This window comes from Talpa europaea (assembly GCF_964194135.1).
Source record: "Talpa europaea genome assembly, chromosome: 6".
Classification (NCBI taxonomy): Eukaryota; Metazoa; Chordata; class Mammalia; order Eulipotyphla; family Talpidae; genus Talpa; species Talpa europaea.
This window is the reverse complement of record NC_140072.1, coordinates 88,321,534-88,340,165: the sequence shown is the minus strand read 5'-3', so window position 1 is coordinate 88,340,165 and position 18,632 is coordinate 88,321,534. Positions and strand designations below refer to the sequence as shown.

The following is an 18,632-nucleotide window of genomic DNA, read 5'->3' as shown; positions in this document are numbered from 1 at the left end:
AGCTCCCTCTAAACTAATGTGTACAGAATATCGAGGGCTCCTGAGACAGGCCATCTGGTTCTAATATTTGCTTTAGAATATGCCTTAGTTTTCCGAACCCAGCCAAGAATCACAAAACATTTTAAAGTCTAAATGTCTTCATTATAATATGAGGATGTTAATAATACTGACCCTACAGGTCATTAGAATGACATTAAATAATGCATGTGAAGTGCTTAGCATAGTCTCTGGCATATGGTAAGGCCTTAGTCAACATAGTTCTATGGTAGGTAGTAATAATTGCAACTAGCGAGGGAAATTCCCCAATCTTTTGAAAGGCTCGTCAAGAAAGGATTAAGTGAAATGAAGTTAAGGTCTAGATGGAAACTTCTTTTTAACCAAACTCCCTAATTTAGCTAACAATTTTCTTAAGATCATAAATAGTACTAGTAACTCCCACATTCCAAATTTGGGACTCAGGTCAAACAAGGTTTTGAAGGGTACCAGTGTGTTATCAGTGGAGGTAGGAATCAAATTCTCCATTGTTTTCAGTTGGGTTCTCTAACAGTTCACTGCCTTTCATATGCAGATGATTTGTTATGCAATGATTTAATTCAATGCTTTTCATACAGAATGACACAGAAGGCCTGCTTCATGTGTGTTACTTTGTTGTTGCCCTGGTGACATTTGAAGAGCCCTGGGGCAACCATGGATAATAGCTGAGGATTCCAGAAAGCAACTCCATGTGAACAAAAAGGGTAAGTGTTACAACACAGCTGTTTCATGAAGATTCTCAAGTTGTGCATCATGATTCAGTACTTTTCTTTTGGCTTTGTCCCCTTATCTCTAGTCAGTGTTATGAATAAATAAATCCAGTTTTCCATGAGGGACCGAATACAAACATAACCAAGGAACTCAACAACTTTAAAGGAAACTCTATAAAACCTTTTTAGTCATTGATCAAAAAGCATTCTGTATATAAAGTATAAGAAAACTAAAGTTTTCTTATGAGCTGTCATTAATAATTTTAAGCTCCTTGAAAGAAAGGATATTATCTTATTTTTGTGTTCCCAGTAACTTGTATGCAAGCTTGCTTAAATTTGGTCATCAATAAATATTTTTGCTTTCAAGATTCATTTCAGATCCTTTTTCAAGAGAGTTCTTTTAAGAAACTATCACCAAAGACCTCTGAAAAACTGATCAAGAAAGTCACATTAGTTTTATGTGGAAATCATGGACTACCAAATCTCTGTAATAAACCATGTGCACACTGGACACTCACTTCAAATTTCCACTTACAAACCCAAGCCACTAGCTCGGAGTGCAGAAGCCTGAAGGACCAAGGTTGGAAACTGGGGATTCACAGATACTCCTAGAGGCTCTGCTAATTCAACCGAAGTCATCTTAGAAAGCCACAGAAGTCCTCAGGTTCTTTGCAACAGTCATGCAAGAAAATGAGTTACAGAGCAAGGTAGCTTAGAAAGGATGGATAAAAAATAAAGAGGTGCTTGTGATACTTAAACACTGGTGGAGAAAGGAAATCCTAGAGTTAGAAAAGCACCTACAGATAATCTGACATGGCATCAGAAGTCATGGAGGACATTTATCATCTGGTCTCTGCCCACCACTCCACTTTTTCTTTGCTTGCCATCCTTGATAGCGGAACCCAGCAAAACTGAGTAATTACTCATGCTACATCATATCTCTCTATTTCTTTGCATATACTTGCTCTTCCCTTCTTTCGAGTATAAATTTTTCTCCTTTAAGTCATCTCTAACTGGGGTTATCTCCTCTTTGAAGCTAGCTAAGTTCATCACTTCATCTGATTTACCTCTACATCTTGTGCATTCTTCTATTACTCTCTGTAGGGTAAATGGAAGTTATCAGTTTTTTTTTCTGCATTCCTGCCATTAGCATCCATGATTGATATTCGTGGTCTTACACCTGTGCCTGGTGGTGGCACCTGGGGCGTGGTGTGGGTGTGCATAATGGGCACACCTGATCTGAGAGGCTGAGCATGTAAGGGTGGTGGCTGCAGAAGACTGGAGGCAGCAGAGGACCACACGGCAGAGTGCAGTGAAGAGTGGTAGACAGCGTCAGAGAAGGGCTCAGAGAGGAAAAAGCACATAGGGAGTCCCATGGGGCCCAAGTTGCTGTCTCCCTGCTGGCTTGTTTCTCCTAATCTGTGGGGATGATGCCAAGGGCTCCAAAATTTTCTTTTAAGCTACCTGAACAAACAATAAATCTACCCGGTCTGGGACGGTTGCAGAACCACTGCCCTTGTCATCAATAAATGCCTAAACCCTTGAGAGTAAAACTTAGTCTCCTTTTCATCTCATTATTCTCAGTGCACAGGATAGCAGGATATCTGGAACATGTATTTAATAGTTGTTTTTGAAAGACTGGGTACATCTAGTTACTTCCTTCCATTTGTGTAAAAAAACTAAGGATGAAAAAACAAAGTGGTAGTTATTCTCTCCATCTTTTTAATGAGTCAGTGGGCAGTAAATAATTTTTTATAACTGAGACATGAACTAAACTTGATGTTTCAAAGAGGTCTCTAAAAAGTTTCTCTGCTTCTACTTTTGGCCTTCCACATATCATCACCCAGGTACCTGTTCACAGCAAATCACACCTTAGATCATATCGGGGCTTCTTGCCAGCTCATTATAGGGGATTTGATATCAACACCTTTCTCATCATTCTTCTCTGGGATCACTGTACTCCAAGCCCCACAGTCTCCTTGTCTCTGATCAAACATATTTTGTGCTACTCCTTCAGGGCCCTTGCACATCCTAGTTCTTCTGCCTAGAACACTCTTTCTCTAAGGTCTCTGGATCTTTCTGCTTAATGCCACTCCCAAAGAGTCCTGGCCATCACTAACCATCCAATCCAGAAGAGTATTCCCTTTCCTTTCTGGTCTCCTTCATATGTTTTTCTTTATCATGTATAATTTGAAAGACATAATATGCATTGGGTTATTATTATCTGTCTCCCACAGTCATATGGAAGCTCAATGAAGGCATTTATTTTGTCTATTCTGCTCACTACTGAATCCCCAGTAGCTGGAACAGTGGCTGGCAGAGCAGATACTTACTAAATGTTTGTTAAATAAGAGACTGAAAACTTGGAGTCTCCATGAGAAAACGTTAGCTCTATAATTAATAATAATAAAAAAAAAGGAAACATTTCTACCTAAGTAGATAAAAAAATCAATATTTAAAATTCAACTCTGCTTTCTCCATTTTCCCCACCCTACGCTTATCCCTATGGTTAACATGTGATAACAACTACAGAGTTCATTTCTTTTATCTACAGAATGAAAATTTCCAACTGCACCTTGGAAGGAGGGTGAAGGATAGGGAAAGGTTATCTTGCTCAACCCCACAAAGCTGACCAATGTGCAAAACACCTAGGAGTGGGATCATAATCAGGCAGGCAGGGCTTGGGGTCATCACAGGTGAACTCAGCACTTAGGACAGAGCAATCAGATTCCTTTAATGCCTTTCAGGTGCTCAGGCAGCAAGTCATGCTGCCAACATACACTTAGAAAACGTATTTCATTGTTTTGGCATTGGCATTGCTCTTGAAGGTAAGGCATCCTCTTTTCCCTCAAGAAGACTGTACTCTAGGCTAATTTCAGAAATGAATGGTTTGATTATGAATGGGTGACCACATATTAACCTGTAAACCAAAAAACAAAGTGTGTTTGCTTTGACTTAAAAGTTAAGACCTGATCACAAATTTATGACTACTGAGGTATGTGACCTGAAACAGAGTAACAGAATCTGTCTGGGGTTCAATAAGCCCTTGTGCTAAAGGTTTCTATATATTCTCACATTCATATTTTTTTTGAGGTTAAAAAAAAGGGATAAAATGTAACTGATATTCCCTCATAGTATTAAAAAAACTTGAACAAATAAATGCCATAAACTTATTAATATGTCTTTATCAATAGCAGTCCACTTTTTTGACCTTGCTAGGAAGTAATTCATAATAGAAGTGAGGGAAAAAATCCATTCCTTTATTTCTTCACAACTAGATTATTTTACTATGTAGATCATGTAGTAATGTTACAGGGCAGGGAGAGGGGCACCCCAAAACCCCAAACCTGCCTGCTTTAAATAGGTGCTGCCATCTTCCACATCAAGACAAAACATATAAACCCTTTAATGGAAAGAAACTTTAATACTATTAGTGTGCAATACAGACAAGACAAAGAATTTAGTTTCTAAATCAAGCACCCAAAGTTACCCATCCCCTCGTGGTAAAAGTCCACCCAAACAGGATTGGCCCAAAGCCAAAAACCCAAAAGCTTGCCACAAGTCTAAAGAACCTTCCAGCGGGGACCCATAGAAAAGAGTCAGAAACAGACAAGTCTGAGAAGAAAAGAGGAAAATCAAAATCAAGATAAAAGCTGCCATTGTGAACCTCCCCATGGGTCTTTCCCCTGCATCTGTTTCAATCAGTCCAGGACCAAGAAGCATGTGCAGTTTCTTTACATGTCTCTCTGCTCCGCATGCCTCCTCCAGGTCTCTTTCTTGCTCTCCATCCTGCTTCCTTCCTATCCCAATCTCTTCTCCAACTTCTTCTCCCTGCTCAGTTCCACCCTCCTTTGGGTGGGGCAGGGAAACCCCCCTTTCCCTCTTACAGTAAGAGGTAAAATATTTTTTTCTTTGATGTAAGACAAAGCTTATCTATTATATAGTACAAAAGAAATCTTGCTGGTGAGAAGAACCAGACTGAACCACTCAGCAAAATGAGTGGAAAAGCAGGAACTAGAAGCCTGATGAGGCCCCACTGTGCATATTACTAGTGTGCTGGTGCAGCTAAATTTCTTCTTTACTTAGCCATCTTTAAAATGGGGATGTTAGTCATGACCTCAGCATCTTGCAGTGATGACTCATGGCATGACATGTGGAAAAATATTAAATCAGAGGCCTCACATACAGCAGGGTCTCAGAGTCCTCACCCTCCCATTCCCCTAGGGGCACTAAGATATGGACGATGGACTAGGGAGATCATTGTCAAGGAGAGGCACTGACAACAAAAGCATGAAGGACTTGAGCCAGTTTTGGAAAATAGACAGTATCTAGCAAGCGGACAGCCTAGCAGTGGAAGACATTGCATGGCATGTGGCAAAGGGACTGAAAGTGCCATTTGCAGTTACTGGTGTGAGGAAAGTATCAGGCAACAAAAGCAAAATCATCTAGGAGACTTATTAAAAATACACATCTCAGTAACTCCCATAACGTTCTCTGAGCCTTAGGGATGATTTGGACTCAATGGGCCTGGTAAAGAGTGTAGGAACCTACATTTGAAAAAGCTTTTCTGGTGATTCGGTCAGGTTTGAAATCATGGGTTTAGTTATCAGTAACTGACAGATTGATGTTACAGAGCAAAACCCACTTTGGGGTTGGGGAGCAGCAAAGTAACCATTAGAGCAGGTCCTGGAGTAGTAGCCTGGATTCAAATTACCCTCCAGCCCTCATTGCCCATGGGATCTTGGGTCACTCCCTCTTCCTTATCCTCATTTGTGTCATTAATGTAACAGAGATCATAACACTTACCTCAACATCAAAGGACTTTGTGAGAACCTATTGATTTTAAGTCACTTTTATATTACCTTAATGGAAAAACACTTAACTATAAGTGATTGCACAAATATTTAGAATCATCATGAATCATCATTATGATCAGGAGGGTCTTGGGATGCCAGGATGCCATTTATTATACGCTGTGGTAACCTTGAGGCAAGAATGAGGCAGAGCTCTGAAAATGGTTCCATATTATTGTTATGACACCCTTGAACAGTTAGTTACCCCTTTCTAAGTGCTAGGCTGGTTCATGAAGCTCCTACAAATCTTGTTAAGTCACGGATATTGTGCCTTTCTCACAAAGCTATACAGCTACCACTATTAGCTATAGGCCTCAAACAAGTGACTTAGCTTCTCTAAGCTTCAGTTTCGTCATCCTTGTAGAAGGGATAGTTACAGTGCCCAGGGTCACCATGTAAAAATGTGTAAGCTGTGCCTTACATAAATCAAGCAGCCAAGGGGGATCACGGAGGTGCAGATTCAGATTGAGCCAAGGGTACACTCACCTAACCACATGCCCATAGGACTATATTTTCTTAGAGGAAACACTGTTTGCTAAACTCTGTTGATTTCTAATTCATGAGTCTAGAAAGGAAACCTTTACCTAAATCACAGTAAGCTGCTGCATGTACTAACAGAGGTACCTACCCAAAAGCCTGGGCATCAAATGAGAAAATGCATGATGTTCTTAGCACAACATCTGGCATAGAATAGGGTCCAATGAGGAGTAGCTGTTAATATAATAATTATCATGATTAATGTATTTACTCAACAAGCAATCATTGTGCACCCAGCTACGATGTTATTTCTCAGCTATTATGCTAACACGACTGTACCCTCTACAATAATAAGACACTATTATATCCTTGGAGGAACTTACAAAACTAGGGACAAATACAGATACAGGAATAAATCATTATATTCAAATATTGATACAGGAGATCTTTTCCAGAGTAATAGCAATAGCTTGAATTTTGGAATACTGAAGGTTGTGCTATCAAGGTTTAATTTGCTCCTATGCATTTCTTATCTGGAAAGCAAAATTTGTTAGGGCCACTTGAAAAATTATTTACAACTTACACATAGGATAGATTTAACAAGTTATTGTCACTTGATTACCTTTAGGGGTTACCACCTATGCCAGGGCGCTGCTGCCAGGCAGGTCTACGTTTTTACAACATGGCTTAGAATGAGCTGATGAGGGACAAAAATTTGCCTTGTTTTTGTCATTATTCATAAGTATGCAAATACATTTTTCTTTGAAGAACAATGAAATTTATGCACTTTTTAAAAAATGCAATTGCCCAGAAATACTTTGCATTGAATAATGAGCTTAACTCATTAAGGAACAGATATCTCTTTTTCTCCTTATCATTAAATAGGGAGTTTTAAAATAAAAAACAAACAGAACAAAAATTAATAAACAAGGAAGTCTGTGCTTAGCTTCTGTTAGGAAAGGAGAATTTAATCTGTGTAACTTTATGAGACTAGACCCCAGTCAGCTTTAGTGTTCTTCCCAGAGACAGATGGACATAATAACAAAATAAAATGTTGGCAGGTAAGTGTTGGAAATCCCAGGTGATAAATAATAGGCTTTATTACTACCTCTCCTAATTTCCTTTTCTGATTTTGTAGCCTTAAGGTGGAACCTACATGGGAAATAGCTTTAATGCTTTTTTTAATAAATGGTTTAATGAATTAATCTACCATGGGTATTATAAATACATTTTTTAATTAAGAAACAGCTTAATTAGGAGGTTTTCAAAACAAGGATCTAAAAATCTAGCATATTCTGAGAGTTAGAATTTGTCCCAAACTCAAAGGTGCTAGTACTTCAGGTACTACAATACCCTAAAAAAATTATTACAATATTTGCTTCAACATGCATGATTATGAAAATAGAATCATTCTGAGAGTAATGTTACCCAGATAATGTTATTGCCTTATTTCATAATGATATTATCAGAATCAACAAACAATAAAACAAAATAAATACTTGGGAGTTCACCTTTCCTAAGAGCAAGGGGCACTGCGTACACAACTGTATACCGTAGCTGCTCAAGCAGAGGCATCCAAGATCCCTTCCAGATCTAATATCCTGATATTTACACATCACTTTTATCTTACTGACATAACAGCAAGTGACGAGTGAATGGGAACTCATAGATCAAAGCATGATTCACAAGACAATGAATGCAGGGCCAGCTATATCATTTGCTGGGTCTTGTACAAAATGAAAATGTGGACCCTCCACTCAACAATTACTAATAATCTCAAAATGGAAATAGCAGAGGATTAAACTAAGTTCAGGGTTCTTCTGAGCATGGAGGCTGCCTCAATGTGTGGTACAAAAACTGCTGAGATTCTACAAGCATGTGTTAACCCTGGATCCCTTGTTGCTCCCCGTCCTGTTTCCTTCTCCAATTCTGGTAGACAGAGTTCTAATAATAGAAGGTACCAGTTTCAAACTGCTGCTGTTGAAAGAGGGTAGGTAACCAAAGTAGCATGGGGAATGACAATGATAGGTATTTTGGGGGCTACTTCCAGGCTTCTGCCTTCTCTCTCATGTTAGAATATCTTATGAAATCCACCAGAGAAGGAAACAGAAGACTTAGGGCATTAAGTTTCTTTTAGACTTATGGTCAAGTATTATAGACTTACTGATTTCTAAAGGTAAATGGATAATCTAGATTATTACCATAAAAGGTAACTAGAGATTATCTAGTCCAATTTCGTTTATTTTAATTAGGTGTCCATCAGATTCCTTTAGGCTAAGGGCATGGGAATGAATTCTTAGTTGCACAACACTAAAACTGATGGTGATTTTGATGAACAAACCACAACTGTTGATCTTCCCAAAAGACAAAAGCTACTGGAATGAATAATTCATTCTGTAACACTAATGGATTTGCACATGAGGTTGCCAACCATGCTAACAACATGTGCTATTTACTGTATTATTCCAGTCATAGCAAAGAGGGTAAGGTTAATGTTGTCTTCATTCTTGGAAATTCCAGAACATGGAATCTACAATGGGATCTACAATGGGTTCAAAATAGGGAACAAGCAGAGGAGTGCAGGTGTAAAGGGGATAGGTGATTGAAGGCTTTAGTGGAAAGCATCTCCCTTGCCAGGAAATAATTACATGTCTACTGCTATTCTCCATATATATAATACATACAGTACATACATATATAATATATACATGTATATATAATATATACACTATATAAAATACATACACACATATGTACATAGGTAGACCGGCAGATAGATATAGATGGATATAGATATATGTATGCATTTTAAAAATAAACTCATAGTTTTATTGGGGGTCAGTCACCATGTTAAATGCTTTGAAAACACTAACTCATTTTCACAAAAAAACTCTGTAAGGTAAGTACTATGATTGTCCTCATTTTTAAAAATAAGGAAACTGAGGAACATTGAGATTACTTACCCTGCTTACGAACCTACTGTCTGAGTGGTAGAGGCAAGATTCAAATCCACCTAAGTCTTGGCTCCAGTTGCTGCTCTTAACCACTAGATCATGATGCTGTGCCAGTAATCTTCCATCATGCCCAAACACCACTAACCCCACCCTCCACTACATAGTTGTATACACCAAAAATTAAATGAATGCATTTACGACACTGGGCAATCTATGCTACCAGCACCGTAGCCATAGTTGTGGCAAATATTTATATCAACACTGTTACTGAACTGATGCTAATTTCACAGATGTTAATCACCATTTCACAGTTGTGATTTTATACAGGTGAAATCTCAAATAACATCAACCCCTTTTCCACTATGCTAGCGCTACTCTAAAGGGTTAAGAGTGTACTTTTTCACTTGTCCTTATTGCTTTGAATTTGATTTAAGAGATGGAAATGAAATAGCACAAAGCTTTTCTTTCTTTCTAGAAAGAATAAAATGGCCTATGGAATAACAGTTGAAACATGTAAAAAACTTCTTTTGACTTATTTTCGTTCTAATAATTGCTCTTCTCTTATGCCTATCGATTTGAAGTCTTTTCTTAGGATTTAAATAAAAATTTAGTTCATTTCAAAGACAATGGTGACAACTCTTTGTGGCTAAAAAAAAAAAAATGCAATCCCTCATTGCTTTTGAAGACTTCTAAGATGAATGCACTTCAGCATTAGGGAAAGGAGAGAAGCACTACTTTACTATCTTTGTAATGCCACTATGACAATCTGTATTTTCCCATGTAGCAATAAATTAGCCTTAACATATGGTTATGCTTTCTAGTAATTCAAGTATTTGTACTTTTAGGCCATAACTCTAATGATAAATATAAAATTTTAGTGGAAAATACTTTTAAAGATTCTTCAAAGAAACTGGAATTTTTCTTGCACTTTCCAGATGGAAAGAGGATAAAAGGCAATCATTTAAAAAAATTTCCAGTTTAATGTCATTGTTCAAGCATGTATTAATTTTCATGGGCTCACACAATTATCTCTATTGTTCATTTAGTGTCTTATATAATACATAATATAAAGATGAGATGTACAACATAGTATGTCATGAGGAAATAAATAGGCTTTATTACACAAAATAACAGAACCATAAGATTCTGACATTTTTATTTCAGGCAAAATGTTACATTTTTGATAAATTTATCTGATAATATTTTAGATAAAATATGCAAGGAAATATTCCGCCTGAGAATGTAAAAGGGCTTGACACAGCAGATTTGCAAATACAATATTGTATAGTCATAGCACATTCTATACTGTCCTTTTGCAATTTCTGGAAGCTTGCTCTATTTCTGGTTAAATAGATGAGTAAAGTGATTTGAGCAACATAATAAAATTTGTGTGCTTTGCCAGGATAAAAACCACAGCACTGGATTAATATCCTGCACTACAGTCCCAACATGCTTTGACAAGGATGCTTTTTCATGGCTCAATAAATACATATTGACTAACTACAAAAATGACAAAAATATTTGTACTTCACCTCATCTGTTTTAGGACTAAACATTCAAGGATTTTTAAAAAAAATCCAGGAATCTTGTGACACTTTTCGGAGCATTTTTGTTTTTATGTTGGCAATATCACTCTTTTGCAAAATTTTATGACACAATAGAAATATACTGTTGAAAAACCCAAGAAAACTATCAGGGCTTTAAGCAAATTTTTCTTTATAAGTTCAACACAAGATTTAAAAAGCAAAAAGGAGTATGTATCGGTTTCATTAGATGCATGCTCCATATCTAAATGATCAAGTTGATCACTCACAAAATTTGTATCATAGGATCTCCTCCAGGATTTCCAGCAAGCTAAAATAACCACCAGCAACAAGGAACACAGCCCTTTCTTTGCTCAATTTCCAGGAAGAAACTGTATCACCTCCAAGGGTTATTGCAGATAGTTTCATCTGAGTTTAAGTTATACTTCTTACAAAACCAAAAATTTCAGACATTTATCTTCTATTTTTTTCTCTGAGAAATTTCCCTCCAATCAATGTTATTATGGAAAAACCATAATTGAGTAAATGGATGCAATATTGAAAAAGTCAGTATGCAGAATCTTTCTTGCAAATTAATCTTTGTTTGTTTGATTAGACTGTTCCTGGATACTATGACACTGGAGATGTCATCTTTCCAATATAAAGCTTTTACCACATTATATGGGGCCAACAAGTTAGAGTAACAACAGAAATATTCCAGCAAATACCATTTTTGTCTAATTACATTTTTATTTTTTATAGATGGGGAAATCAATCTCCAGAAGTCTTTCCTTCAAATGCTACTTAAAATTATTTAAGTTTTACTTTGCAATACAATTTCAAATTTAAAATGATTTATCTCATTAGTGAAACATTTTTATGGATCTTTTCTATCATCAATAGTTCTGAGACCACATATGTAAGTCTGTCTCAAATGATTTTTCAATACAGCACTACTATTGATCTACAAGAAAGCTGATATAGGGACAGTGTTGTTATATTCTAATTCTCCAGAAACTTAGCACACATATACACATATATAGTTCACATTCAAACACTGTGCTCTAAATGAAGGATGCCCTAGGACTTGGTCCTTGACTTCCCTCTCTTATCTATATTCTCATCCTAAGTAGCTCCAGCCAGTCTTAAAGTTACATTTTGTCCCAATCATGTACAAATGACTCCCAGATTTTTATCTCTTTCTTTGACTTCTCTCCCAAAGAGAGAAGTGTATACTTCTATACTTGTGTCTCTAATTCTTTGATTTTTGGAGGTCTAATAGGCATGGTTGACCTAATTTGGCCAAAGGATAATTCTTTACTTCCACTTACTACTACTACCACAACTTTTCATTTATGTTCCAGGCATAATGGCCTTTTCCCCTGCCCCTGTAAAATGACAAGCTCATTCCAACCTCACTTGAGCAAAACATTTCCCAAGGCCTTAGAATATGACCTTGTTCTAGACATAGACTTCTGTGAGTTATATTGTAGTTAATGTAGGTCAGTGGTTCTCAGCCCAGACTGCACATTGGAACCAGAATCTATGGGAGGCAGCCAGGACATTTGTATTTCTGAAAGGTTGTGGATGATTCTATGTGTAGCTTAAGGTTGAGATATAAATGAGATAAATGATGTGTTCTTCTTTTCTGATTTAACTGTTTATTTATTTGACTTGGAATTTTTTTTTATTATTGTTAACATAAATCACATCTAAATATACTGGTCTTTCAAGAAATGTTTTAAAAAACCAAATCTGACAAGAGGATAATGGCCTGCTCTTTATAGTAAAGAGATCATAAAAAGAAAGGACACTGACATAAAACACATGAAAAGGATTAGCAAGAATCATCCTATACTTTTTGATATCATGGAACACATTTAGATTTTAATAAATAACTCTACGGCCCATAGTCTAGTCTTCATCTCACTGGGCATTAGAGTACCAATCTCCTGTTTACATCACACCACAGGATGCTAGCACTGACTCTGAGAATGAATGAACCTGTTTTGACATGATAAGAGCTCACTGAAATTTGGTGGAATTAGTGTTTCTAATGAAACTCAAACTTTTCAGAGTTTTAAGTTAGTTTTTTCCTTGGCAGCTATATAGCTTCCTGTGTCTAAAAGAAATGATTTAAAATGAGACTATAAAAGAGATCAAAAGACTTGGGCATCAATTAGTTCACAAGCTACCTAAATATTGTTATGTGAGTATAAAGGAATCAAACATATGGATTAAATTTCCATTAAAATAGAGTAGGGTTTTATAATAAAGGCGCCGAAAGCTTTAGAAAACTCATTTGGATTTTCTCAGACCTTAACATTGAAAAGTAGTTCAAACTGCTTATGAGCACCAAAAGTTAAAGGGTATGCATTGGTTTAGTGAATTTAATGATGCTATAAAAGTTAATAATTGTCACCCACCAGTAGTGACTGATTAGAGAACTAGGGAAGCCAAAAGAAACTGTCACCCACGTTGAAGAAATATGCTATGCATTTAGACTTTATGACAGTATCTGACTCTAGCACCCCTTTGCTTCTTTGTAGTTATAGAGTGGTTTTGGCCAGGGCCCACCACATAGGGACCCACAACACGCTCGATGAATGAGCTGTTTCAAATCTCTTATAAGCTCATATTGCTCATTAGTGTACTAATAAGCCCATCAGAATAACTAGGAGACAAGCTATTTTAGTTACATCTGTTTATCCTTGTCATGCCAGGGGAAAGATAGGGCAATTTTTCCAGTTAGTTTTGCTATCCTTTTTTAAACAAACTGCAAATGACAATTCATAGAAAAAGGATTTGAGATCATGTGTCTCCAAAACACACTCCAAAGGCAGTGTGTTTAATAGAAAATGGGCTCAGATGACCTTTGCCTTCTGACAACCTGAATAAGACTCCTGCTTTGAACGTTGACTAATTTTGTCATCTTGGGAATAAACAACAATTACCACCATTATTATGATAATAATATTGAGATGACAAGTGAGAGAAACTCTAGCTGACCTGCAAAGGGATTAAAATCTTGGGAAATTTAGTATGCATTGGCAAAAATGCCAGTCTGAGGAAAATTTGGTAACTGCTACAGAATTGGAAAGTCCAAAAAGAACTTCCAATATCCGTTCTTCTTTAACAACAATTCCCTTTTATATCTTTGTGTGAAATGAATATATTTGAGCATCATTCACATTTTACATTGGTTTAAGTATTTGTGTCACTGTGACATGTGTTAAGAAATGATTTTACCAATTATATATAATCCTCGCCTCCTTAAGTATGGTCCCAAAGCACAGAAATCCATAGCTTTTAACACCTTTAAACATTTCTACCTCTTATCTTTCTGTTTCACTGACAAGCCAGTCTTTTGTGAAGTAAAATGAGTTAGAATAAGGATTTCCTTCTTTGGGATCTCAAAAAACAAAAGGGACAATCAAATACCTCCAGAATGCACTAGACAACAAACATAAATTTGTTATTTAAAAAAAAAAAAAAACACACACACAATACCAAAAAGCCTTTGAACAGTGTTATATTGACTAAGTGTAATAAGAACATTTTAGGGATATTAAAGAAGTCCCAGCACAAAACTTTTGTCTAATAGAAAAAGACTAAGAATTAAAAAAAAAAACAAAAAAAACAAAACACCCATACATAGCTTCCTGTCATCCACTGGCAGACAGATGCTTTCAGAGGGTATATTCATATCGTTGGTTATTCTGATAATGGAAACTGAACCACATAAAGAACACTTTTACAATTGAAGAACACTTTCACCTAGAACTGTTGCCAACACTAATAACTTAAGTATTTCAGTGTCTCATAGCCAAAGTTCCATATTTTAGCTACCTTAGCAAGAAAACCCAAGAAAATCAATTTGCATCTAAAAACCCCTTCATGGAGTTGGCTTGGTTTTGTGGCAAGCATCCCAGCTTGCTTAGAGAAGCAGAAGTTGAAGTCTGCCTCACAGAGGATTGTTTGGTCCCAGTTGAATGACCTGCTGGCATCTACTCTTAGCAAAGTGGTAAGCAGATTACGGGTAAGTACATATTAATATTCTGATTGAACATTTTAAAACTTCATACTGCTATATTTAAAAATAATTGCACTACTCTGGGATAACTCTTATACTACTGTACTTGTAGCCTTCACTTCTATATAATCATGACCTTAAAATCTATATATATGGCTTAATTCCCAATAACAAAACTTTCTCTCCACCTTAATTGAACTGCAGTATTTAAAATTTATGTGAATAAGTGACTTTCCTGTACTATCTTAATGGCTTTAAGTTTTTATATTACACACTCTTCCTTCCCAGATCTTTTGAAAAAGACAGAGCTGCAGTCATCTTTGGCCTCTATAAAAACCCAGCACAGCCTTGGCAGCCCTCCTGGAAAGACTTCTTGTTTCCTGAGGATCCATTGATTTAACAAACTTAACAAACTTAAATAACAGAAGCTATGAAAGAGACATTTGCAGTAAGCATTTTGAAGTAATGAAGCAACAAAAGTTTACTAGACCACAAAAATTTCTCTAACATCATCCATCAAGTAGATTATACAATTTAGTACAATAACAGAAAGTTACTGTTATTAATTGAGGCCTGCAACGTACATACAGGTCTTTAAAAATGAACATTCAAAACTACTGGGTTACCACAACTTAATTCTAGGTCCACACCAGAATGGTTGTTTATTTTTTGGGTGCTTACTAAATGAAGCCACTGTCTAGAAGAAAAATATGGATGGACATTTTATGCTAACTGCACTGAGTGTTGGAACCATCTCCAATCCCTACTTTTTATTTGACCAGCTAAATTGATAAGAATCTAAGGAGACAGAGACTCTGCGTATTTATTCTAGCACCTGTCAGGCTGATACTGAGACATGACTGCATGGGAAGAAGGGCAGAATATCTAGCAAATTACTTCTACTGTTCTACAATAAGGAAAAGAGGGAGGAGCCCAGAGAAGGGTCAATCTCCCATCTTCCCTAGGCATCCTTTTCCTCTGCACAGCATCCAGTTTCTTCTCTAGGAAACTTCCTTCCACCCACCCCTGTGGTCACTGGTCAGCTCGGGTCATTACTGCCTAAGAGACATAAAGGCAACTCTTGGTTACCATAGGGGCACATTCAGCTGCACTTCCCCAATTCCTGAAGTATCTTCCAGCAGCTAACACTTGGGGAAAATGATCCTAATTTCCACACTGCCCTGGGACTAAGCTGTGGAGTACGCCACTTTCCCATATTGGGGCATGTATGATTCCCTGACTAACCAGACCTACAGTTCTGAATGAGGGCTCTGAGAAGGCTAGGACCACTCAAGCATCTGTGGCCCTACAAGGAGATGTTCCATGCAGCATGCACAGAAGGCCACAGCCTGGACACTGGGGGAGGTACTAAGAAAAGGGCTGGCCTTCTGACCTTAGCAAAGATTCTTAAGGACCCCTTGGCTCCAAATAACCATTTCTTTTCTTCCTCTGATTCTTGAAAGTTGGTTTCCAAAAGGGACACCTCTCTTTTGCAGTCCCATAGTGGGGAGAGCCTGCTCTATACAACAGGACAGGGTTTCTGGGCAGCTGCCTACTTGTACCAACAACTATCCACTACTCTTCCCCTAAATCCTCCTTCTCTACTGCCCAAACATCTGGTCTCCAGAGCTTTGTATATGCAACCTTGCCTTGTCTTGACTCTCCCGCTCATACACACGCAGTGAACGTGTCCTTGTAGAAAAGGAGAAGCTGGAAGAGGGGCAGCCCTCCTGGAGGGTCTCTGGGGTTCATTCATTCATTGTGCTGGGTGCATGGCAGTGGCGCAGGGGCCAGCCAAGGTGAGCTGGTCACGCGCGGGATGACGCTCCAGGTAGCCCCTACCCGGTGCCCGCCGCGTGCGGCGCCCCGCCGGGCTGTCAGGGCGCTCCGGGCGCTGAGCCCACACCCACGGGGGAGCGCGGTTGGCGGGCGCTCGGGCCGGGCCCAGGAAGGGTGGCACGCTCAGCCTGCCCGGTCCACCCCCGCCTGAAAACCTATGCTGAGAGCCCACCGCGGCCGCGGGGCGGTGGGCGCGGGCGGGCGACGCCGCGGGTATCTCCTCCCGCCCCCGCGGGCCCCGGAGCCTCGCGGTCACCGACCTGCCAGCCGTTTTTCCCGGACGTTTTTCCACAGCAGCTCCCAGGCTCGGGCCGTGGAGTCCCGCAGCTGCTCACTGATGGAGCGCCGCAGCTGCCTTCGGAAAGGCTTAGGGTCGCTGGTCATGGTAGAACCGTCCTCATAACGACCGGCGGGCTCACCGCCGCGGCTCCCGCGTGGCCGGCTGCTCGGGCTCGCGGCGACTCCGGACGCCCCGCGCGGGACTCGCGCTGGATCCCGGGACCCGCCGCGGGCGCGACATGGGCTCGCCGCCCCCGCCCGGGGCCCCTCCGCACGCGCGCGCCGGGGTGCGTGGCCGCCGCAGCCGCCCGCAAGGTTAACCTCTGCGCTCCGCCAACTCCTTTCCCACTTTCTCTCCTCTCCCTCCCCGGCGCCGCGAGCGCCTCTCCCCTCCCTTCCCCTCCCTCCCCTCGCCCGCCCGGGCTGCCTCGCGCCCCGCTCCTTTCCCCAGCTAGATCCTTTCCCTCCCGCCCTCCCCCCTTCTAAATCTGACGGTCTGCTCCCAGTGGCCCCCACTACGGGTTTTATCCCCCTTTGTAGTCCGCCTATTTCACGATACATTCTATTTTTCAAGTCTTAAAAACTAGCACCGGTACAACAACTGTAACAAACATTTTAAACTTTGCCCCAGTTAGTGCCTTAACTCATCATACATCGTTTTCCCGAATTCAAGTCACTTGACATCAGTTACTCAGTTGGGCTGATTTCTTTTGAAGTTCCGTACTGATGGTCTTGTCTTGTATGAATCTTTTCTGGTTTCATCAAGGCAATTTTTAGTCTACAATCAAATTGAAATGCTTTAAAGAGGCATTATATCCATTGTATAGCGACTGTGTAGGAGGAAAATAACTTGCAAATATTAAGGCCAAGCCATGGGGATCCTAAGTAAAATAGATTTGCATATTCTGGTAAAGCACTCAAATCTGCATGTAGTTTTTTAAAAGTAGGTATTATGAGGAAGGGAACGATGAAAATAGAATAATTTTAAGTTATTTTAGTCAACAACATAATTAAAAATAAACTCTGATTCTTGCAGGGAACAGGGAGGACATGCGCTGCCTCTTTAACAAACACCTGGGGAGGTGGTGTTCCCGTTCCCCAAGCCTCACTCTGTAACAAGTGAAGACTCCACTAGCTTAGGCCTCAGTGTCTCCTGCTATTCTCAACGTTTTGTTTCTAAAGTGATTATAAGTGCTTGCAGAAACTAATTATAACATTTCATGTAATTCAACCATCTGATTAATGTGCTACATCTCAAGTTTGGTAAGAGGTACTGAAATATTTCTAAAGAGAATTTCTGAACTATTTAAACAGTAAAATTGCTTGAATCTCATTTCTTTTAAAATATCTTTGTACCAGACTGCCAAATAAGAACCAAAGTTTAGTCAGCTGTTTTTTATTAAAATTTCTGGTACTCCACATGAAATTTGAAAATTAAAGAAAATTATTCAACCCTCTGTCTATTATATAAATTGCTACAGATTTAAAGAGTAAAATCCACCTGAATTATGCCCTCTACACTTTCAGTAAATGTTCCCTCCACCAGATTATATTGTTAGTAGAAAATGGAAAGGGAGAGGGGGAAGTTATGGTAAAAACAGTTGTTTTTTTTTTTCTATTTTAAATATTCAAAACTATTCATTAGTGAAATACACTTCAGAATGATCTGGCACATTGTGATTGAGGGTTTTCGGTCCCATCCTGGTAAACCTTTGAAATTGTCAGTTATGAAGCAATAAGTCTTGGATAGAAATGGACTTGAAACTATGTCAGTTGTAGAGTAATCCAGATTGCTTTCTGGACCCAAGCCAAATACCCTTTTGATTACATCCTCTGTTTTGTTTGCATGTAGTAGTAATGAAATGCTTTACAAGGAGCAAGATTTCTGTTATCTTAAATTGACTGCTCTACAGTACAACAACAAAATATTT

General features: G+C 38.8%; 1 protein-coding gene across 1 annotated transcript in view; it reads right to left on the bottom strand.

Moving 5' to 3' along the window:
• The window catches only part of STARD13 (StAR related lipid transfer domain containing 13), a gene marked incomplete at both ends in the record, with an annotated part of 219,152 nt that extends 202,346 nt beyond the window's left edge, over positions 1-16,806 (bottom strand). The window contains one exon of the mRNA XM_084234498.1: positions 16,683-16,806. Within this exon, the coding sequence (XP_084090624.1) occupies positions 16,683-16,806 (124 nt within the window). The remainder of the gene's footprint in view (positions 1-16,682) is intronic.
• Positions 16,807-18,632: the final 1,826 nt, after the last annotated feature.